This window comes from Parasteatoda tepidariorum, chromosome X2 (genome assembly GCF_043381705.1).
Source record: "Parasteatoda tepidariorum isolate YZ-2023 chromosome X2, CAS_Ptep_4.0, whole genome shotgun sequence".
In the NCBI taxonomy this organism is placed as follows: domain Eukaryota; kingdom Metazoa; phylum Arthropoda; class Arachnida; order Araneae; family Theridiidae; genus Parasteatoda; species Parasteatoda tepidariorum.
Window position 1 is genome coordinate 40,851,902 of NC_092215.1, and position 24,047 is coordinate 40,875,948.

The 24,047-nt window shown below is 29.0% G+C and overlaps 2 protein-coding genes across 5 annotated transcripts in view; one reads left to right on the top strand and one right to left on the bottom strand.

Moving 5' to 3' along the window:
* The window catches only part of LOC107440660 (SID1 transmembrane family member 1), a 72,551-nt gene extending 52,810 nt beyond the window's left edge, over positions 1–19,741 (bottom strand). For 2 of the 4 annotated variants that reach the window (XR_011638373.1, XM_016053639.3), the window contains exon 1: positions 19,190–19,709. Coding sequence is in view for 2 of the 4 variants with exons in the window: in XM_016053639.3 (XP_015909125.1) it covers positions 19,190–19,390 (201 nt within the window). In the remaining 2 variants the exon portion in view is untranslated. Of the gene's footprint in view, positions 1–560; positions 588–19,189 lie in introns of those variants that run through there. The other 2 variants (XM_071188227.1, XM_071188224.1) reach the window with 2 other exon arrangements.
* A 50-nt stretch (positions 19,742–19,791) lies between these two features.
* On the top strand, positions 19,792–21,123 carry LOC107440685 (craniofacial development protein 1). Its single transcript, XM_016053670.3, has one exon. The coding sequence runs from the start codon at positions 20,026–20,028 to the stop codon at positions 20,896–20,898; it is 873 nt and encodes a 290-aa protein (XP_015909156.1). The 5' UTR covers positions 19,792–20,025; the 3' UTR covers positions 20,899–21,123.
* The last annotated feature ends 2,924 nt before the right edge of the window (positions 21,124–24,047 follow it).

The following is a 24,047-nucleotide window of genomic DNA, read 5'->3' on the forward strand; positions in this document are numbered from 1 at the left end:
TTTCACTAAACTTTTTGAATTATAATAATAATTTTAAATCAGTTTGACCACCACTACATATAAATAATTACAACAAATATGTAAAAGCATATTAGTTCCTACAATAGCGAATTTTAACCTAATTAAAATATATATATATATATTTGAGGAAGATAGTTTTTCGGTAATTATTTTACTACCACTTGGAAAATCCATTCTCGAAAAGAGTGTGCGTGCGTGTGTGTGTGTCTTCGAACAGCATTATGTATTCTACCAGTGATGATTTTATTATTAATTTCGATTTCTAATAAAGGAATCATAAAATTCCTTTTAAAACAAAATCGAATCAAGTGAATAAAATATCGATATTTTTATGTGATATTACGACACGTGAAATTCGAATCTAATAATCATTTCAAGATGCGTTCGATTTTCACAGTTTCCATAAAATAAAATAAAAACTATGCAGTTTTTCAATCAATTTTTCAGCAGTTATTGCTTGCTATTTACTTTCGCTTGGTTTTCAAAATCCCGATATTATTTTGACACATAAAACTTGAAATGCCCATTTGCATTCTCACTTTTTGAGGCATTCATTTCTTGCCAATTCTATAGCAAATCCATGAGGAATTTAGAGTGCTTTATGCAGTTAATACAACGAATTTTCTCATCTTTTTGTTTAAATCCAGATATTTTTCACGCTATATTATTGCGACTTGTGAAACTCGAGTCATGCATTTGATTATTCATTTATAAAAACGAATAATAACCTAATTTTTTGTTCGATTTAACATAAGTCTTTGCTATTGATTTCCATTTGATTTATAAATTTCGATATTTTTTAAAACAATATTATTTTTTTCGATTCACAAATCCCGAATTGGGCATTTGAGTAATCATCTTCAGACTTGACGTGTTCGATTTGCGTGAATTCGTCGTAAAATTACACGCCTTTGTCGTTGATCTCTTTTTCAACAGTTATATTTCCACGGATTAAACAGTTTTTAAAATCCCGTTTGTTTTTTTTTTAAGGCGAGTGTAGCTTNAAAAAAAAAACTGCGTTATATGTTCTTCCCCCCCCCCCTCCCCAAATGCAAGAATATTCCCGATATTATTAGAATATGCATTCTCTTTTGAAGTCAATGAGAAAAAAAGTAATTAAATCCAAAATATTTTCCTTCTCTTAAATTTTATTTTTAAATAATTAGATAATTTCTTGTTACGGCATTCACATGTCTGTAGAATTTTTTTTTCCCCTGGAAAACAACAATAGAAGAAAAGATTGCGAGATAGTTGAAATCAAGGTTGCGTTAAACAAAACAAACGTTATATAAGTTTAATTCTCTTTTTTTTCTACTTTTAACTATTTCAAATGCTTTTTCTGCACACACGTAGTAAGTAACCTTTTCTTGTGTTAATATTAGCATTTCTGTCTGCACTTGAGTTAATTTATTCATTTTAAGTTTCTATAGAATTGATTTATAAAATCATTTTACCCATTCTTCAGTTAAAAAGATTACTTCCTATAAAACTTTAAACCTAAGTAAAACAATTTAAAAAAAGTTTATAATACAGTTTTATTGAAAACATGCAGATTTTTTATAAACACAGACCGCTTTTGTTATTGTAAATTCATTTCATACATATTTATTATTATTAAAAATATCTTGTAGAAATATATTAGTGCTAGAAAGGTTTTTTCGCAGAAAGCCAGAAAAAAATCTGGCACAGGGCTAAGCTGATGTTTTTAATCTTTTGCACTATAGTGATTTCAATCATATTAATTAAACAAATGAGAACATTAAAAATTTAAAATTCAGAATGTAATCTTGACATGGTTTTCCTACCTATATCTATTAAAATCTATGTAACCTATAATAATAGTTTATTTTTATATGCAATTTATACTTTCTTTACTTTACTAAATAAATAAGTACATCCACGAAGTGGTTATAATTAAAATTTCAATTTCAAAAGGTACAGCAGTGGACTGATCGAAAAGACACGGTTCCCAGCAGATCATCGAAGTCAAGCAACACTGGCTGCGGTCAGTGTGCGGGTGGGTGACCACTTGGTTCAGTCTGCGTAGGGACCGAGGATGTACGGTATTGGTCCTCGTTAAACTGTTCTACCGTAAAGTGCTCGACTTCGCTTGCAGGTCGTCGGGCTACCGAAGCGGGAGTGCCATCCCCTCTGCAGAGGATCAAAATTGTGATGGCAGGTCTTCGGAGCATCCTCAGGGATGTTTCCCACACCGTCGCCAATAGCCCATTGTGCAGCCCTAGTGCGACGTAAATGAACTACAACAACAACATCAATTTCAAAAGGCCATTTAGAAAGAAAAAAAAGAACTACAGGTCAGAATGTTCTAATATTTTATCTGGGTGAGCGCAAAGCAATGGGAATTTGTTTTATAAAAGAAAAAATAATTCAAAAGTTGGCTGATAAGTGGTGCTGTATGACATTAAAAATCAATTGCTTCAAAAGATATGCTAATTTTAAGATGATAATTAAAAGATATGTCATAAACACAGCTACTACACTTGTGATAAAAAGCGAAGAATATACAGTTAATGCTACTTGGAATTGGAGGAGAAGGTAGTCGAGTTGGGTATAGTTTGCCTACGGTAAGAACTCCCCCCGCCACGAAACCTGAGGCCGACTGCTCTTATGAGAACAAGAATAGCGCATTTCAGGGTGGGTAGCTCCTCCTCACTCTAGGGCTAACACAATAAAACGAAGAAAAAGATTTCCTTTATCTCGCTGAGCCGAGCCAAAACCTGGCCTAAACAGTGACCCCACACCCCTACTTGAAATAGTTATACCTCGTAACCATAGTCACCGCCACAGGTCCAGTCGAATGGCTAGGGGAGAACTTACTTTAGACAAACTATATGCAGTATTGCAAATTACACACACAGCAGGAACAAAATTCAATATGTGGAAAACCCCTTATCATTTTCAACTTTCTTTTAAAAAGTACAAAATTTAATTAGAAAATTGCTTGAAACTTTTTTTAAGATATTTAAATAAATTTTTTTCCATTAGTGGTCAAATACGATTCACTATGAAATTATTAAAAAATAATTTTAACTTTTTTCGCATATGCGCAGTGCAAATGAACTACTTTAAATACTTATATCTTGCGCATTTGCTAACAATTTAGTCTTTTTAAATTTTAAAGCAATTATTTTTTAATTTATTTTAAATTGCTCAAAAAATTTTGTTCAATTTTACTGAATATTTTTTAAGTTATAGCAAAACACCAGACAAAAAAAAAGGATCTTTTAATAAAAATGTCCATACCTCCATAAATATTTAAGCTACATTTACGAAATTAAATGCAGTCACAGCAAATAACAACCAAAGTAATCGATACAAGTTTAAAGTTTATTGATGGAATACTTGATCAAAAACACTTGTTTTCTTTTGTAATTTATTGTCGGTCCCTAATTCCTCTAAAAGCTTTAAACTTTATTGTAAAGTATGAAAAATCGCAAGAACCAAACACTTAAAAAATTACAAAATAAGTATTTACGTTTTCAAGATTATATATTTCTCAAAATAGTACATTTCTTGGGGAATTCAAAATATTTCAAAAACCGAAAGTGTCTCTTCCATTATTGTAGAGTAGTGTATATCCATACAACTGAGCAGAGGTGGAGAGGGAAGGAGGGCGGTCATCTCCTCGGATAGCGTATTCGAGAGTTGCAATGGCGATTAGTAAGAAAAATAATATTTTATAACAAATCATTCATTTATAATTTTTTTTCTAAAAGGTAAAGATTCAAAACAAAATTAATATCAATTGTTATTTTTTTTTCAACAAAAAGTAACGAAGACGGAGGTTACTAGTTAAGTGGGCGCAACCACTGATCTCTATACCCTAAACTACGAGGTATCATATATAGAGATCAGTGGGCGCAACGGGATACGTCCTGGGGGTTAATCCCTGATGTTTAATCGAACCCACTCTCTATTTGCGGTACTCGAACCCGCTACTATTTCATCAATTTTTCGAACTCACTTTTTATCGGTACTCGAACCGAACTTGCTATTATTTGATTAGTTTTCGAACCCACTATTATTTTTATCAAAACGCGAACCCACTATCATTTAATCAATACTCGAACCTACTTTCTTTTTACCTTTACCAGGAATGGACTTGGATACCCTTGAGGGCGGTGGACGCAACATCGAGATGTGTAGTGTATATTAAAATGAATAATTATTGAATCTTAGTTCAAATTTTATTTCAAATTTTTTGAATGTTAGATTGTCAGTTATTTAGCTAATTTTTTTTCTTAAAGACGAAAATTCAAAACAAAATTAAAATCGTTTTTTTTTCTTTCTTTCTTTTTTTCTTTCCAACAGATTTCACCAGTTTAGAGAGCGTACCGGAATACGTCCCAATAGGCCAATTTACCCCCTGGACAAGGATAATTGTTCCAAGAACAAAAAATATAGTATTTTTAATAAGTTTTTCAGAAAGAAAATTTTTGAGAATTTCTATATATCTACATAAAACTACAATTTTAACACGTTCACGCCAGGGTGACCCACCGGTGGGCAGGGCTGAAAGCCTATATATATATCAAGACGGAAAAGAGTAAAAACTGATAGCAAATAAATTTCATTTTTTGGTTGCTTTTCTTTTTTGGAATAATAAAAATCCATAACTACCAATTGTTTTTAATGGATACAATTTTTATATTGAACTGCTTCTTCGCCGAGATAAAATTAATCTCAGTGAATTGTTTACTGTTGAGAATAGATTAATTTCTCCCGAATGTTATCTAATATTGAAATAGTTCTTCTACCAGTATTTTCTCTTTTCCGTCCCGCTTTCAGGCGCAATACCCGGCGTGAACGTGTTAAATAAAGGGTCTTCAAAAATTTTAAAATGTTTTTTTTTCATACTTTTTTTTATTTAAAAAAAAAGGACTTTTTGTGCATTGAGAAAAAGGCCTGCAATAAAATTCGTCCTAAGGTTCGTAAAACCTGCGTCCATCCTAGTTTACTGGTCACCATTACATACCTGCCAACTCTTCCGGATTTTCCGGAAGATTTTATTTTCATATTTAAAATGGTAGCAATACTCAGGTTATTCCAATAAACTTTTTGAATTATAATGATAATTATTAAGGAGTTTGACCACCACTACATATAAATAATTACAATGAATATATCAAATCATAATAATCCTTGCTCAAGCGAATTTCAACGGGAACAAAATATATACATATTTTTGAATCCGATTGTTTTTCGTTTATTGTTTTACAACCACTCTGAAAATCCATTCTCGGAACGGGTGAAATTTGGCAGGTATGCCATTAGTTCCAGAGATATATAACAAAATACTCAAAAAACAAATTAGCATTATGGGATCATTTATAGATTTTGGTTACCCTAGGAACTGATACTTGGTTTTGCTTGAAAGTAACACCCACTTGAACAAATGCTTTGTCTCGGGGAAATCGGGTCCAATTACGCCCAGTTGAACAAGTGGAAGTAACCAGTACCCTTTTCTGGGACTCAAAATCCAGGTTTAGCAAGGAAAAGTATGTTTGTTCAGAGAAGGTACATTTTTTTTGTGTCTGATTTCCTAAAGGAAGTAAAAGTTAGTTTTTTTTTAACTAATATACCTGTGGGCATCCTGAATCATCAAGATTGTATCTTCAAATTCTGATCTTTAGGTCAAAAGTTATTCAAGGATAACATTTTCTTTAAATTTGCTAGTTGTACTTAAAAACAGATATTATAATGTGTCGATTACGCAACATATCAATAAAAATAGTTCTATGTTCCACTTAAGTTCTTTGCACTGTATTTATTTTACTACATCTACGTAGCAAATGAACTCTATAATCAACAGGTGACAAAGTAACAGGTGGTACACATCATATCACGAATTCAGAGAAATGTATACCACAATATGTGTCTCATCTAGATCCATATCCATAAAAATTAATTAATAAATTGAAAGTCGTTTGGAAATAAAAGACGAAAATTGCTATTTTGACAATTTAACAGATACTTTTCAAAACAAAAACGGATGATAAAAAAGAAATAAGCTTAGTATGATTTAAAAAAGAAAAAAAGACTAAAATTTTATTTTAAAAAAAAGCAAAAATAAGAACTTTTTTTTAACAAACAATAGCGAACAACAAACCATTTAAACGCTTTGAAAAACAATATGAAATAAAATCATTATGTGAAAGAAAATCATTTTACGAAATAAATTTATTTCACATTGAAATTTAAAAAAAGATATTTTACGATTTTTTTACGAAAAGTTCTAGAACTAGAACGTAATTATATTATAAACATATATGAGTTTTCTTTTTCAAATAATTTTATAAAAAAAATGCAAAATATAGAATTTTCTTTTAATGCGTCGTAAAATATAGCTGACAGACAATAACAGGCTAATCAAATTTGAAAAGCATTTAAAATTTCAGATATTTGATGGAATTCACTCACAAAGGAATAGCGTAGTAGACTACGCATTTTAAAAGAGGTTTAAAAAAAAAGGCTTTGACGATTTTTTTACGAAAAGTTGTAGAACTAGAACGTTATAATTTTAAAAACATATATGCGCTTTTTTTTTTCAAACATATTTTATAAAAAAAATGCAAAATATAGAAGAAAAAAAAATTTTAATGCGTCGTAAAATATAGCTGACAGACAATAACAGGCAAATCAAATTTAAAAAGCATTTAAAATTTCAGATATTTGATGGAATTCACTCACAAAGGAATAGCGAAGTAGACTACGCATTTTAAAAGAGATTTTAAAAAAAAGGCTTTTACGATTTTTTTACGAAAAGTTGTAGAACTAGAACGTTATAATTTTATAAACATATATGCGTTTTTTTTTTCAAACAATTTAAAAAAAAAAACGCGAAATAAATATATACATTTTTTAAGTCACCATAAAATATAACTGACAAACAATAACAACAAAATCGAATTTGAAAAGCATATAAAATTTCAGAAATTTGTTGGAATTCACTCACAAAAGAGTAGCAAAGTACGCATTTTAAAAGAGGTAAAAAAAAATTTAAAAAAACTTTGAAATCCTAACTAAAATTTTAAATACATGGTCTATTTAGCTATTTAAATTTTTAATTTATAAAACAATTTATTTGGAAAGAAAATTTCATGAAATTTTAATTTTGAGCCCTTTGTGTTATTATATGCTACAAAAGCGCCCCCCCCCCCAAAAAAAAGGCTGAATGACAGCTAAACAATGCAGTGCTACACGAAAGAACAATAAGTTTTTACTACGGAGCAATATTTGAAATAATGCGTCATATCTATTGTAATAGTTCTATTATGATCAAAATTGGCAGCCTAGTCATGATGTTTAAGACTGTTAGACTTTTTTGAAATTTCACATAATGTCTAAGGCCAACAAGCAATGCCAACACCCACTTCTTGAAGGATGAAATTGGGAGCTGTGTTGGCAAAATTCAGCCCCATTTATGCAATACAATAATTTAAAACTGAAAATTTTGGAAGAAAAATAAACGTGATAGCAAAAATCCATCCCCTCCTATTATTTGATGTGCGTCCCAATACATCAGCGGTTCCCAATTTTTTTCAGCTATGGAACCCTAAATGAACTTTTTTCGGCGGATCCCCAACTTTATAAATTATAAAATACACAAAAAGAATTGTGAGTATATTAACCAATAAAAAACTATTTTGAAATTATTTTTTTTAAAAAAAAAAATGACATTTTTTTTTATCGTTTTTTTTTAATAATTAATCTTAAACTAGATATCCGACAGTTGAATTTTCCACTTCTAAAGCGGTACCTAATTTAGTTTTTAGGGTATATTACGTAAGCGAAAATGAAACAAACATGCCACATTATCGTTTTTTTGTAACGAAAGCTTAAAGAGCCGTTATTAACGTTGAAGATGGTTACCGGGGAAACATATTTCTTTATTATCGCCTTTGGTTCTTTTCTATTTTGATTTGAAAAGGGCGGTGGAAATATCAATGAATTTTTTTTCAGCAGATTCTTTTTATATTATTTTTATTAGAATCAATTCCAATCTTTCAAGTTCAAAAGCAAAACAAGTATATACGTATTTTATATGTTAAAAATATTGTCATTTCTATTTTATTGGCATTTCACTTTAAATAATTTCATAAAGACAACCGAAATAATAAATAACAAAATGATTATTAATTATGTCTAAAAATAAATAAGGTTTAAAAAATCATTACTGTGAGGTAAAATGAATGCCAGTATTAAAAAATTCAAAAAATGCTGTTCAAAAAAAAAATTCGCGGCTATTAGGAAGGTTGTTATTGGTAGAAATGGGTAGTCGTCATTCCTTAGATTTCGAAAAAAAAAATTTCATAAATATAATCCCTTTCTCTTAAATATAAATTTAAGACCCTAATTCGATGCAATTTTAAGAACTAATATTACTCGCTATTGTAGACAACTATTGCTATTCATTCGAAATTCTTATTTATTCCTTATGCTTCATGATTTCTAAAATTATTATAAAATGAGTATTCAATAATTTAAAATGTGTTTAATTAATTTTCCCTTTTACATATAATGCTATTTTTTTGCTCGGATTACCAACCAGACACAGCTTTATGAGATTTATTAGATACATCATTAAGGTTCAGCACGCAATCAAACTGGTTTTGGTGTTTTCAACCTGCCACTCACAGTAGCGATTCCTTAGATTTCGATTTTCTTTTCCTCGTTTAAATATAAATTTAAGGCTCTTATGAGCGCACTTTTTTACTTCATTCTTGGGAAGCATTCTAAAAATACATATTAAGGGCGGTCATTACGGATCACAAACAGCTTGTATAGCGTAATTGCTATCAGAGAAAGAGAAGTGTGAGTGGCAATTGACAACTGATATTGTTTCGTGTCTGGAGAAGAGAGTGGCCATAGAAGGTGGGTCGTTTTGTGCCTGCACCTTATGAGGCTGTTTTGTTTGTTTGTTTTTTCTTCAGTTATTGTGCAAAACGTATTAATCTTTTAAAATGTCTCGAATATTTTCTTAATTTATAAGAGTAATGTAGATATTTAACTAAGATATTAATAATAGATATTAACTAAGATTAAGATATTAATAATAGATATTAACTAAGATTACGATATTAATGTAGATGGAATTAGCCAAATTGCTTAGACAAGGGGTGTGAAAAGGTGGAAAAAGTTTGCCTAGGGATCAATGACATCGTGAGGAAGTTTAAAACTACGAAAAAAGAGATAATGATTCATTAGGTTGAGTCAAAAATAATGTTCAGCAGCACAGTACCAAGTTTGTAGGTAATATTTTGAACTAAACAAACCTAAATCTATATAATCATAATTTAATTATTTTTATTAAAAATTTATCGCAAAAGTTAAAGGAAAAACAGATTTAAAAAAATTTTCATTTTCTTCAAAAATTTATTTCGAAAGCTTGCTTGTTTAAAATGTGTGTTAATTTGAAGATATGCGTTTTATATCAATACAGTCTGATATGTATAGAATTGGAAAAACTAACGATAATAATGTTTTTTTTTCTTTTTTTTTTCGAGTATTTTTTAGTGATTTCGTTTTTTTACTACGGAGGTAAGGAAAGACCCGAAATAAAATTTTATTTCGGTTAATGGCGACAACTTTTAGTTAGAACCCGTACTTACTACACGTAGTAATAACCGAATCACACAAATAAATCTAAGAGCAAATCGGTGAAAGACACATTCCCGCAAGTGAAGGATGAAATCAGTGAAAAAGAAAATCAACGAATCAATTAATGCGGGAATATCAATAAACAAACGAATTAGAAACTCACAAAAAGGAACGAGTGGATGAATCAACGAATCAATAAAAAAAAGCATATCAGTGAATGAGTGACTAAACAGGTCAACAAACCAGTGAATTAGTGAATTGACGAACAAGCAAATCAATTAAAGAACGAATCAGAGAACAATAAATTAATAAATGAGTAAAAATCTGAAACAGCAAATTAACGAAGCAGTGATTCTCTGATCTGCTGATTCGCTTATTCCTTAATCCATTGACAAGCAATGCGTTAACTGTTTTCAATCATTTACTCTTTCATTGATCATATACTTCATTTATGCATTAACATACTGTTTTTTTTTCGATGATTTTTATTTTGATTCACTCGTTCGTTTCATTCTACACAATTTCATGTGACATTCGTTTACTTATTGTCTTTTATGTATGCAGCATGTAGTGAAAACACGTTCTCACTGAAAATTAAAACAGTTATTAACAGTAACTAAAACTAAGATTAAAGCCTCGCTTGAATTTTTTAAAGTCCCGCTTACATGCGCGGTGAGTAACGTAAAGAGAGTATAGTTGTCCATGAGTCATAAAAACCAAGAAAAAATAGAATATTTTGAGTCTCCAAGAAATATTTTAATAAGTCGATAATATTTATTGATTTTTTGTTATTCTTTAACAATCATTTTAAACTATTTGAAAAAAAAAATAGGATACATAAGACTATGTATGTATGAAAAGTAAACTCTGCTCTCAGCACGAAGAGGGATTTTAAAATGACTGTATCTATAAGACTGTTTAGTTTTGAGTCCATCAAACAAGTCTTAATAAGTATTGAAAAAACTACAACATATTAAAAGTTTAGACGTCTTTACGAAAAATCAATTTCCATAAAGTTCGCACTCCGCGTATGAGAAGAAAACTCAGCTCACGGCACGAAATGATACTTTAAAAATAGCTGTATCTAAAAAACTGTCTAGCTGCGAGTCAATGAAATCTTGTGATAAGCATTGTATTAACTACAACATATCAAAGCTTCAGACAAGAATAAGAAAATACCAATTTCCATAAAGTTCGTGCGTTTCATAAAGTTTTTATATGCTTGTTTGTGTTAGCTCTCCTTCCCATTTTAAATTTTTCTTTTTCTATTTAATTGTGTTCAAAATTTTAGAAGATTGTTGCGCAACACGCAAATAGAATTTTAAAATAACTTCATCCCAAAAACTTTCAATTTTTGAGTTTTTTTGTCCACGAAATATTTTGAGCGTTAAATAAACTGCAAGATATTAAAATTTCTGACAATTTGACCGAAATCCAATTTCCATAAAGTTTGTCCAGGGGCTCTTAATGCTTGTTTATTTTAAGCATCTTTTCCATTTTTACTTTCTTTTCTGTATTTAATTGTATTCGCAGCTACTAAAATGTCAAGAAGCAAGCCTTAAGCTAAATAAATATTTAGGAATGCTAAATAATCTCTAAATATCTATTTAGAAAAGCCATGACAAAATTAAAAATATTACTTTACGTAATGAAAAAAATATTACAAGTAGAAAGAAATTCGTTGTTATTTATTTGCAATAAAATAACATTATCATTTACGCTTCCATACTTAGAAACACAAAGTGAATCTTTATTACATGGCTAAAAAAAATTCTTTTTCGTTGTATTTATAACGGGTTAGAGTAAAAATCAATTTTTCAAAGCTGGAAAGCAACAGTCAAGTACTATTAAAGAAAGGATTTGGCGATAAAGAATCATGGTAAACTTTGATTCATTAATCTAGAAAAAAGATTTGCAAAGTATAAGTCTCGATATGAGAGTAAATAAAATAAATAAAAAAGGAATTGAAAAATTTCTTGAACAAAGATAATAAATATTTACTTCCTGTAAAAAGTGTAAAAGACAAGGTGAAATATTGGTGATTAGAATACAATTGAAAAAAATGATTGACATATTCTAAGAAATAAATTTCTACGAAAGAATTTTTTTATCATTGCAGTTGATAAGTGAAAAATTATTATTTCAGGCCAGTCCTTATAATAACTATCAATAAAATTATAATTAGGGTTGCAAGGTTGCGATGAATTATGTTTTTTCTCTCCTGAATCCACGATATTTTCAAAATGTTATGATCTGTGCGAAAATAGTTTAAAATGCGAGATTTGTTTAAATTTCAATAGCAATTTGTACTTTCCTGAAGCTTAATTGATTATGCATAACTGACAAAATATTTAGGAGAAAAGATTTATAGCAAAATGACAAGAGAATAGTTCAAAGATAATTCAAACCCTGAGAAGTCTTACTATTCTTTGGGCGATGAGTTAATAAGGATATCATGCCTACTTTAAGTGCAACAAAAATACATAAGGAAAGAAAGTTTAGTTAACCCCAAAAAATTTACTGCACAGGGCTATGAAATTTTAAATCCTAATTGTTGAAAAAATGTCCGAAATGCTGGCATAAGAATATTTGAAGAACAAAGAAATTTAACGAGAATATTTAAACAATAAACAATATTTCGTACCAAAGCTCTGTTCACTTGAAAAAAAATATCAATGCAGCATAAAATTAAAAGAAAAGATTCAGTTCTTTTATATGTTTTAAGTAAAATAGATCGCCGATTATCCGGATTTACCAATAATCCGGATCGTACAAGGACCATGTTTTTTTCCCCATCTTCTTCAATAATAATCGTATTAATAATGGCGAAAATATTTATTTATTTTCAGAAAAGGGTCGAAAAATTTCCTTTTTTGTTCGCCGGTGACCTTGAAAAGAACCTCATATTCTTTCCACCCTGTTATAAGGTGGGAAGCTTGTAGTTTCTAATAAAAGAACAGGTTTGCAATAAAATTTACAAAATTAAAACTTTTAAACACGCCATTTGTAACATGCTATAACAGGCACTACTACAATTGCCAATCCCAATTCGGAAGGAAAAAAAAAAAGAAGTTACTTAAAAACATTCTCATAGCTGTTCTTAAAGTTGTCCAATTATCCGAATTTTTCGTTATCCGGATCGGGCTTGGTCCCGATTGGTGCGGATAATCGGCGCTCAACTTACGTGTAACATATCGATGTCTTTCAATGCATATGCAGTAGATTTTTTGTATTTGTATTCCCGGGAAATTTTCACAATTTCTCGCAAATTTTGGTCCACGACAAACTCGCGACCCTAATTATTATTCGTGATTTTAGATATTACTTTATAATAGTAGAAATAAATGAATATGTATATTTCTTGTTTGGGGTTTTTAATCATGGTTGAATTTCTGAGCTCATAAAATGGTGTTTGATGTGGCTAACGTCAAATACCTAAGATGAAACTCAGAAAATCATAACACTCACATTATAGAACATTTAAAAAATAAAATTGTCATACACTACCCTACAATAATGGAAGAGACACTTTCAGTTTTTAACATTTATTTAAATTTTGCACGAAATACTTAGAGGATTATTTCGCAACTTCAGAGGAAATTAATTAATGCGATTTTTAACACTTAGCAATAAAGTTTAAAGCTTTCAGAGACTGATAATAAAGTATAAAATTAAAGGAGTATTTTTGTTCACCAAGTTAGAAAATCAAGCAATAAGCTTGTAACTCGTACTTTGATTGGTATTTGCAATAACTGCATAAAATTTCCTAACCTACCTTAAATATTTATGAATAAGGCCCGGATTTTNGTACTTTGATTGGTATTTGCAATAACTGCATAAAGTTTCCTAACCTACCTTAAATATTTATGAATATATGGACATTTTTAGAAGAAGAAAAAATTCTGTCTCACGTTTTTTTGCTATAACTTTAAAAATATTTAATAAAAGGTTTGGAGCAACTAAACATTAATTACAATGTTTCAAAATTTGAAAAAAAAATTCAAAAACTGGGCAAGATACTTAATTAGTTATTATTTAATTACTACTACTTAATTACTTTACTACTTTAATTACTAATTACTTAAATTAGTTCTTTTATACTGGGCATGCACGGAAAAATTTTAGAAAGAAATTTTATAATGAATCGTATTTCGCAACTAATGAAAAAATTTCTGATTCCAGTATCTTAAAAATTCAAAAAGTTTAAGCAATTTTCTAATTTCTTGCACTTTCTTTTTTTTGAAAAAAAAAGCTCAAAATGATAAGGGGCTTTCCACATATTTCATTTTGTATCATATTACAAAATTTAACAATAAATGATATTTCCTTACAGTAACCGTCCGCACACTTAACTGTGACAGTATAAGGAAAGAAAACAGGCGGAAGAAAACATTTTTTGGGGGGAATGATCCCCCACAATGTCGGTGTCATTGTTAATATATCTTGTTTAATAGCGCAAAAACAAATGTGTTGATTCTTATCATTTTGAGCCTTCTTTTAAAAAGTACAAAAACTATTTGGAAAATATCTTGAAACTCTTTACATTTTTAAGATATTCAAATCAAACATTTTTCATTGGTTGCCAAGTACGATTCTCTAAAAAATTATAAAGAATATTTTTTTTAATTTTTTCCGCACAAGCGCAGAATAAAAGAACTACTTTAAATAGTCATATCCTGCGAGGCTTTTAACAAGTACTTTTCAAATTTTAATTGTTAATTGTAATTATTTTTAAATTGCTCCAAAAAAATTTTTTTATCTTATTGAATATTTAAGTCTCAGCCAGAAAATGCAAAACAAAAAAAAAAAATAGTTTTTTAATGAAAATGTTCATATTTCCATAAATATTTGAGCTAGGTTTATGAAATTTTATTTAGTTACTGCAAATTACGACCAAATTAATCGGTATAAATTACAAACTTATTGCTTGAATTTCGAGCATAAGGTGTTCAAATATACTTTTTTTTCTCCGTAATTTATTATCAGTCCCTGAAACTTCTGAATTTTAAATTTTTTGGCTTAGTATGCAAAATTGCATGAACTAAATGTCCCTAAAGTTACAAAATAATCTTCTTAGTATTTCTTGAGAAATTTAAAAAAATTTCAAAAACTGAAAGTGTCTCTTCCATTATTGTAGGGTAGTGTATATTGTAAACAGTATACATCTTAGGTCTCCAAAAATCACAAAAATTTTTGTATGTTTCATCGGCATGTTAGTCAGACACACAGAATATTTGCCCTAAAAACCTTTATATGCCCAAACATCTTTTTCTAATGCATATTATTCAACATATACGAATGTACCGATTGGGTAATTCCATATCAAATCAACTTAAAAAAAACTTTTTTAGGTCAAAAATTTTAATTATAATGATTTTGGCATGTTTGTAAACCGGCTTCTGACTTTGAAAATAGAAAATTTTCAGATTTTTTGCACCATTTGCTTCAGAATTATAAATTTTTAAAATTTTGAAGATTCACCAATTTTTTTTTTTAATTATTACAATTTTTTAAACAGCTGTAACTGTAAAACTACTTAAAACCAGAGAGCTAATTTTTGCTTAATTTTGTTAAGTTTTTTTACATCATTTCATAAAATATATAACATGGCTAAGTCATTTTAAAAACAAATTATTAAATAAACATTGAAATAAGTGTATCGCTGAGAATGGCAAGTTTCTTCCACACGTTTTACATATTTTCAAAACCACCCAGAACGAATAGGTTTTTTTTAACGAGGGTTCATTTATTTAAATCAAATGTATGTTTTTTTAATTAATTCATCAATTTAAAATGCATTTTAGCATCAAATTGTCTCAAGCCTTTATTGTTGTAAATATATTGTTTTAATACGTTTCAATTAGCAAAATTACATTCATACTTGTTGTGTAAAGGATTATAGCTATTTTAAAATGACAATTTAATTTTGCTGTAACTAAAATATTATTTCAAAATAAATTTGTACACAATTTTTAAAAAACAAAATCATAATTAAAATGCTTTTTTTTTTATCTTAGAGAAAAAAAATAATAAATCATTATTCACCAAATTTAAGCTTTCTGATAAATTAGCCAGTGTGGGCACTCTGTAAATAAAAAGTGAATTGAATAAATGGTTTTATTTTCTGCCATGATTGATGTAAATAAATTGATTTTTTTAATAGTAATTTAAATCAAATATTTTTTTTTCAAAGAAAACATCAATTGAAAATGCATTTTAATAAAAAAAAAATTATTTAAAAGTTTTATTAATTCTCATAGTTTTAAAATTTATTGTATTTTAAAATTTATTGCTGCTAAAAAAAATTAAATTATCAAACTTTTATAAATACTTGGTGTGCAAAAAATACAGCTATATTTAAATAACATCCAAAAATTGTAGGGGTTTTCAGAATAAAAAACTCAGAACAAAGTAAAAATCAATAAATAGTTTGTCTTTTTTTTTTTCCTTTCCACATTTATATATGTTAAAAATCTGTATTCAATAACACAGATTTGTTTTGGAAAAAACATAATAATGGTAAAGAATATAATCGCAATAAAAATCTTCAAACCCATTCTTCATTTTAACATTGCAAAGCTACTTCTGAATTTTAAAGTATATACAATATTTTAAAAAAAATTAACCTAATATGGCATAAAAAAAAAGATGGTTTAAAGATAAATTTTGATTGCTTCTTCTTATAATGTTTTTCTTTTTTTTAAACAGATGGTTATATTTTTAATATAAAAGTACCTATCAGCTTGCAGTTAAAGTAAGGTATAAGGTAACACAATTTATTTTATAATTTCAAAAGTATAATCAAACATGACGTGAAATATCCTCAGTGGCAGACGTGAAAATCATGGGTTAGAGTCCCCTTGCCATTAGGCTAACCATGGGAGGTCTTCCTCTCCATGTAATGCAAATGCGGGTTAGTCCATCGAAAAGCACCCCACAAAGGCAAGTTTCTTTCAATACTTGATTAAGGAGTTCCCTTGTCTTCTGGATTGGGTTCAAAATTACAAGGCTACGGAGTTGAACATTAGTAGTCGTAAACCAAAAAAATTGGGTCGGCTGTTCAAGGACGGATATAAAATAAAATATAAATAATTGCAAATAGCATACTTATAATCAAATATATAATTTATAATGAAATGTTGCTATGTATGAAAGAAATGTGATAAATAGATTTTAAAATTCTGTATAAAAATAAAATGAAAAAAAAAGTAGACATGAAAATTTTATTTTCTTGTACTATTTTAAATTTAACTCATTTAAATTCAAACTATTCTCATAAATGTTTATTGCTAAACAATTATATTGGTCTATTTTTAGTTTCCTCCATTTCACTCAGTTTTTTCCAGTAACCTAGAAGAAATAGGTCTCTTTTGACAAAATATCAATCCTAGATATTACTTACAAATTATCTCAAGCAACCATAAGAAACTAGATTAAATTACCAACGAGCTATGAGAAGTCAGTAATCTTGTTTTAAACCAAACTTTCACAAAATAAAAACCATGTTTAATCCTAATTCTTTAGGGGGAAATAATTGAAATCAAAGAAGTAGATATTGAAAGAGTGTAGGCTTCATATAATTAGGTGTATTTGCAGGCGCAAAAAGAAAAGAAATCTATATAACCCTGAATTTTTTTTTTCTTCTAATGATCAAAATTTACTTTTAAAAAATAAAAAGAGTTCAAAGAAATAAGCTTTCTAATATGGTAAATAATTAACTTTACGAAACTAGACTACCTATTAATTAATTCACAAAACTAGACACACAAGCGTACAACAGACAATGTGAATTAGCTTTTTGACCATCAAAATATAGGCAGTAGAAGCAATCTGGAAAATATAGCCACATTAGTTTACTCAAGAGAGTGGCAGAAAGACAAAACATCATAATATTAATTTCAATTTTTCTTTGTACATAATAACAATAAAACTAATTGCACAATTCCAAGAATTCTTGCTCACATGTATGAAAAAAAATTTTTTTTTAATGACAGTTGAAAAAATTTTGAAATGTAAATTATACAAATTTTGGAGTTTTAAACTATGCAGTTTTAAATAACAAAATTTAAACAAATTTGGTTGAATAGTACTTGAAAAACTATATTTCAATCAACATGTTTCTGTTGAAAGTGCAAGATTTTCTTGATTGCACTGTTAGCTTTGAAGATATTACCAAAAATGCAAAAAGTGAAATTAACACTAAAGGGCACAAAGTTTCAACTGCTGTCCTGACTTAACTAAAAGTATCATATTTTCCAGATTGGAGAAAAGCTTCATATTTTTATAATCAAAAACCCAATTCAAAAGGAAAAAAAAAGATTTTTTATTCAGAGATAGCACAGATTTGTGACTGATTCTCTAACTTATTTTATAAATAATACTATTTAATATAAAGGTTAACCCTTCAAACCATTAGGATTGGCACTTAGTTAACGAACATTTAATCATCAAAACAAACTTCATTCGAGATTTTTTTTTTGTCTCAGTACAACATTAACAAAAGGAACAGGAGCAGAACAAAATTAGATAGAATCCTTTCGGCAAAAAAATAATAATAAAAGAAATCATATTAAAAGGTAATGTTATGTCCCTTTGTCTATAAAGGAGCCTGCGGCAGCATACCGGCAATAGGGTGCAAGTTCATGCAGAAACCACACTGCAGATTACTAATGTTTAAAAAGGAAAAGTTTGAAACCAACATATGTTATCCACACTTATGAACCTGCGAATTAAAGACTTGAACTCTCAGTAGCAGATCAATACAAAAATGTTAAATAACACAAAGAAATACAGAAAGGAGTTTACTTTATTACTAAAAAGAACCAAAAGTGAGAAACATGGATAGGACACAAATCAGAAGAATTTTGTGTTCTGAGCATGGCAATGCCTCGGCTCTATCATAAGTACTGAGAATCGCTGGACTTGTAATATCTTGGACTAATATCCTTGTGAAACCAAAAATCAAATAAAATTTTTGGATAATAATTCATATGAGAAGATTTATCTATCAGTACCTACACAAAAATAATCTCTAAGTTTTGATGTGGGCCAACTGGACAGTATTAAGCGAGAAAAAACTATCACAGAAAGGGACCAACTCAAAAGGTACATTTTGTAGCTACTCTTGGGCAAACCAGTACTTAATTTTTTTCTAAATTTTTGCAAGTTAAAAAATCTTTTGGCGTATTGGTGAAGTTAGTTGGCTCAAACAGGTACATATTCTAAAATATCCATCAATGTACGGGGATTTTACCATAATTAAACAAAGTTAATCAAAAAATTTACATAGTTAAAAGTTAATAGAATAATAACTAAGTACACATTCAAATTTCAAATAAATGACAAAATCTGAACATAAAAGACACTAAAATAATTTTTTTTTTAATTTTGCTGTTAGAAACATTTAAATCTAAAAAAAAGTTTTTACACTTTTGATATTTAATATGCATCTTGTATGGAAACAGGTATTTGTTATTAGAAGTAAATAGTAAAAGAGATAATTACCTTAACATATAAACAGAACTAAAGAAAAGAAATAGAAACATACCTGATCTTTGGTATAATCATATGTAAAATAATAACATCGTCTACAGTCAGATATCACTTTATCATTAATAGTTTCATTGAAGTCCTTTTTTTGAGGTATACAAACACAAGAAAGATCAGCTCTACTTCGATTATTTGAAATGACATTTTGAGATACTACAATTATGAAATTTAGACTCAAAAATAAAATCCAGCAGATCATGGTAAATTTTAAAAAATGCGTGATTGAATGATCGACAGTATCTGATACACCTGTGATAAAACTAGAAAATATGAATCGTTTTGATAACAATATATAGCTGATAAGATGAATGATTTAAAAAAAAAATAATAATAATTATCCCATCACAGAAATTATTAACCTGCTTATTTTCTCAAACATTTTAACTGTTTATACAGCTTCAATGCGACAGAAAGATACTAAATAGCAATATTTAATAATTTGAGTCGCGATCAAAGAGAAAAAATTATATATGCGGTGTGAAACTAAATTGTTGTCTGCTATTTTCCTTGATTGTTGTGATTTTTGAAATGCATGCGGAAAAATTTTTTTGTTTATACTAGTAGCGCCATCTCTTGAAATTTCTGAATAACAATAATAAAAATTATATCTTCAGATTTTAAAACTCTCGGCTATCACAGCCTCACTAATTGTTATTTTAAACATTTCGTATTTAAAATTTGGCAACAACCATTAATGTGATTGAGCGAATCAAAATCAAGGATCTGTCAAAACATGCTTTGTGCTTTGTTTTTGGTTTAATATGCATGCGAATTAAACGAGCGGCAGTTGTCAGCGCTTTAATTGTTGCTTAAGTTGGTAATTTTTCTTCGAATATGGATTACTTAAATAATATATTTAATACTGGCTCCGGATCTTCGGATTCTGAAGATGATGTGGATTATGTGCCTCCTACCACTGTCGAAAGTGATCATTCAGAAGATGAACTCAGCGATGAGGAAGCTGAACTGTATGAGGAACCTGCCACTAAAAAAGCTAAACTGAACGCCCAAGAGCTTAAAAATAACGATGCACCTACCATTAATAAACCAACTGTTGATGTTTGGCAAAGCTTTTTAAAAGGTGTAAGATCGACTCCTTATGGCAAAGCTAACGGTAAACAGAATGAAGCTTCCACTTCCGAAGAGACATCAAAACCGAAAACTGTGAACAAAATAGAAAGTGCCAATTCTGATAAAGCTGCTGAAGCTACGGATATTAAAGTGCCTGATGAGAGTGATGCAGACCTGAAAAAAGAAGAGACTTTGCCTAAGGAAAAGGAGCTGGAGAGTAATGTTGAGAAATTAGGGGTTTCTAATAATTCTGTTGAACTTAAGGATGATGCTCCAGAAGACAAAAATGATGTCGTAAAGGATAAGCCAATTAATATTTTGGAAAAGGATGCTGTGTGTGTGAAAGATAAGCCAGTTGATGTACTGATTGCTCGCCCACGTACAGGTCTTTCTTCAGTTTTGGGCAGCCTTGCGAACAAAGGTAAAAAGCAGTCAGTTCTTGAGAAGAGCTTAGAAGATTGGAAGACCTTTAAAGAAGAACATGGCATTGAAAAGGATCTCGAGACTTTTAACAAGGGTCGTTCGGGTTACATTGAGAGACAACGATTTCTTGAAAGAAGTGATATCCGTTCCTTCGAGAATGAAAAGAACCTTAGACTTACTGGAAGAAAACTACCTGGATCTACTGGAAAATAAATTGCTAGTCTGTAGGTATGTCGGCGTATTTCATTCCATTTCATAAGTCAGCATATTTGAAGAAAGTTTGTTAAGATTTCATATAAATTTTTATTATTGGGACATTTGAAATCCGGTAAATTCATTTGAATTAACGATTTGCATTGTGTTTATATCAGCATGATCATTGTTTTGCATTGTATCATTGAGATTTTCGAATAGTTTAATAAACATATTTACATCCTTTGCTTATGTCATGAATATTTAATGAATTTTAACTAACTTCTACAGCAGCAATGGCATCTATAAGTAATATTCTATAACTATGAAATTGTTATAGAACAGTATTGTGTCGTGTCTTAATATTAGTATGTGAAAGCTTTTCATTGGAAAATTCTTACTTGTGCTTTGAAGCGAAAACAATAATTAGAATTTTTTTTTTTTTTAAGAATCTAAAGAGTTGGGTCTTTCCAAATGCAGTTATTAATTTATCATAGATTTCATTTTTTTTTTATAAAGTTGTAACAAAAGATCGTTTTACAGGTGTTTCATTATTATGTTAAGCAGTAGGAATTTTATGAATTATGATAGTATTATTTTATTAAATATAATAATTAGCAGGATTGTATGTTTAGACTTGTTTGTTAACTTCATGTGTATGTAAGCTGGGGTGCAGAAAATTATTCCCAATGAATAGTTTTTTTTTAGATCAAAATTTACCCAAGAATTTGGACCAAAGATTTTCCCATAGCTGCTTGAATTTCCTCTAAAGCCGCACAGGCATATTCTGCTCACCTGAATATGCCTAATTAATAATAAGGAATATTGAGAATCCAATTTTTAAAAAAATTATACGTTGAAATCAGACAATAATTGGTGAACCCTTTAATCTGAAAAATCTACCTTAATTATACCATAAAAGCATTAAAATCAATATTTATATTGATACTAATTAACAATTCATAGTTATTACCTATAATATAAACCCAAATAGTTATAACATGGTACTCAGTGTTTTCATCATAGAAAAAAAAATGGGTGAGAATTTCTCTCCCTTTCTCAAACACAGGGTGAGATTTAAAAAAGTTAAGTGAGATTTCTAAAAAAGCACAAAAACTCTTGAAAAAAAATCATTTCTTTAATTATAATATATTTTTAGCGTCTTCTAAGCATTGAATATTTTTGATGCATCATCATAGAAGATTTTGCCTTTACAAGGTATTTGTCCATCTTGCATAAGTGCATAAAAAATTTGAACGTCTTACATGAAGAAACCTTACCTACGGTAAACGCGTGGTTGCAGAGAAATGTGTTCTGAAAGGGGTTCCGTGGTTGTGTTCTGTTGTTCGAAAAGGTTCTGAACAATACTGGTAAATAGGGAAGCTAGATAATGGGGCAGATGTTGAAAATAATGAAAGATCCAGGAAGAAAAGTGAAACGGATTTTATTCTAAATGGCGTAATTCGAAGCTTTTTCCAAAATGCGAGAAATTCGCGAATTTTGAAATTGATTTATAGAATGCGCGAATTTCTCGCGTTAATAATTTTTTAATGCGAGAAAAGAAAAATATATGCGAGATTCTCATGTTCTCGCGCTGTAGTGAAAACACTGGTACTTAAGTTTACCATTAGAAAAACCAATTAATAGTTTCAATAATTTTTGCAGCTATTTTATAAATATGATGTATAATATCAATCATAATTATAGTAGTATATAATGCAAGTATAGTGCATGAGTTAGCATCTAATAAAATGTCCCTAATGTTAAAAAAGATACATGCCCCAGGTTTTTGATGCGTCATGTCAAATACTGATTAGTAACAGCCTAATGCACCATACTGATTAGTAACAGCCTTGTTGCAAGAGGACATTAATTTTTTGACAATGTTTCTTACTATGTTTTGTAAGGATGTTGCAAATATTCAGCAGAGTATTTTTTTTAAATGTATTTTCCGAGTAAGTTTTTTTTTAGAATTTGAAAAGATTTAATAAAGAATAATCTAAAATCATATAAGTATTTTTTTTTAGACGTAACCTGTTCTAAAACCTGTATATGGCTTATAAATTTGTGTTCTAAAAGTGGAAAAGCGAAATTTGAAGAATTGAAACAGGATTACTTAATACCAAACCAAGAGATTTGTACTGCTGATTTTATTTAATTATATTCAGTCGTGTCAATTTCGTTTTTTTTTAAGGTTCTTGTTTTAAGATTTTTGCTGTTTATATGTTATTTTCACAAAGCAAAGCAGGATTATTTTTTTCCGGAAAATATTTTTAGCATTTAAGTTTTGTTTTAAGAATTAAAAGAATTTTTTTCTTTTTTACAAATTTGAAGCTTTTTTTATAGCTGTTAATCAGTTTTTTATTTATTTTAAAAAAAATTTATGAATAACTTTTTTTCTCTTTACTCAATACCAATAATATAGCTAAATTTTGATAATTTTTCTAGGATGACTAACTTATTTACTTATAAAAAATATTTCATTATTATTTTTTTTTTTAATATGTCATTCGGCTGCTGAATATTCAGTATTTGGTTTTTTAATGAATATTCCTCCTTCTAGCCAAGTCACTATCCGTTAGTTACATCTGTAATGTTAAGATACATAGTTTTTCAAAATTGCTGGACAAATTTGAAAATCATGTTAGTTTATCTTATGTGATTATTTAATTGTGCTAAGTTTTTATTTTCACCTTTTTATCTGTCAAAATAATTGCATTTATTTATCTTATCTACCATATTGTGATATAAACAGTAAAAGCCCGAGTATCTGAAATTCAACTAACCATAAAACTTAACTAACTATAATTTTCACATGAAAAAAAAAATATTTTTTGGTACTTAACAGCTATAGGGACTTTTTTTCAATTGTCAGCAACACAAGTATTTATCCTTGTAGCTGATAAGTACGAATTGCGATACTGTGATGTATTGTCATATTGTATTTTATACACTTATGTATATAATCAGTTTCCTGCGACCTGTGCCAACCCCCGAGATTGGTATTATTGCATCTTGTTGGCAAATTTGACATCATGATCTCTTTACCCGATAAATACTGATCAATGATTGACTAAAGTTCCTTCTTTGAATTCAGTCAAAAATAACCAAGCATTTAATTTAGACCTCTCCCTCCACCTTTCCTCTGAATCAAAACCACACAAGTTCAA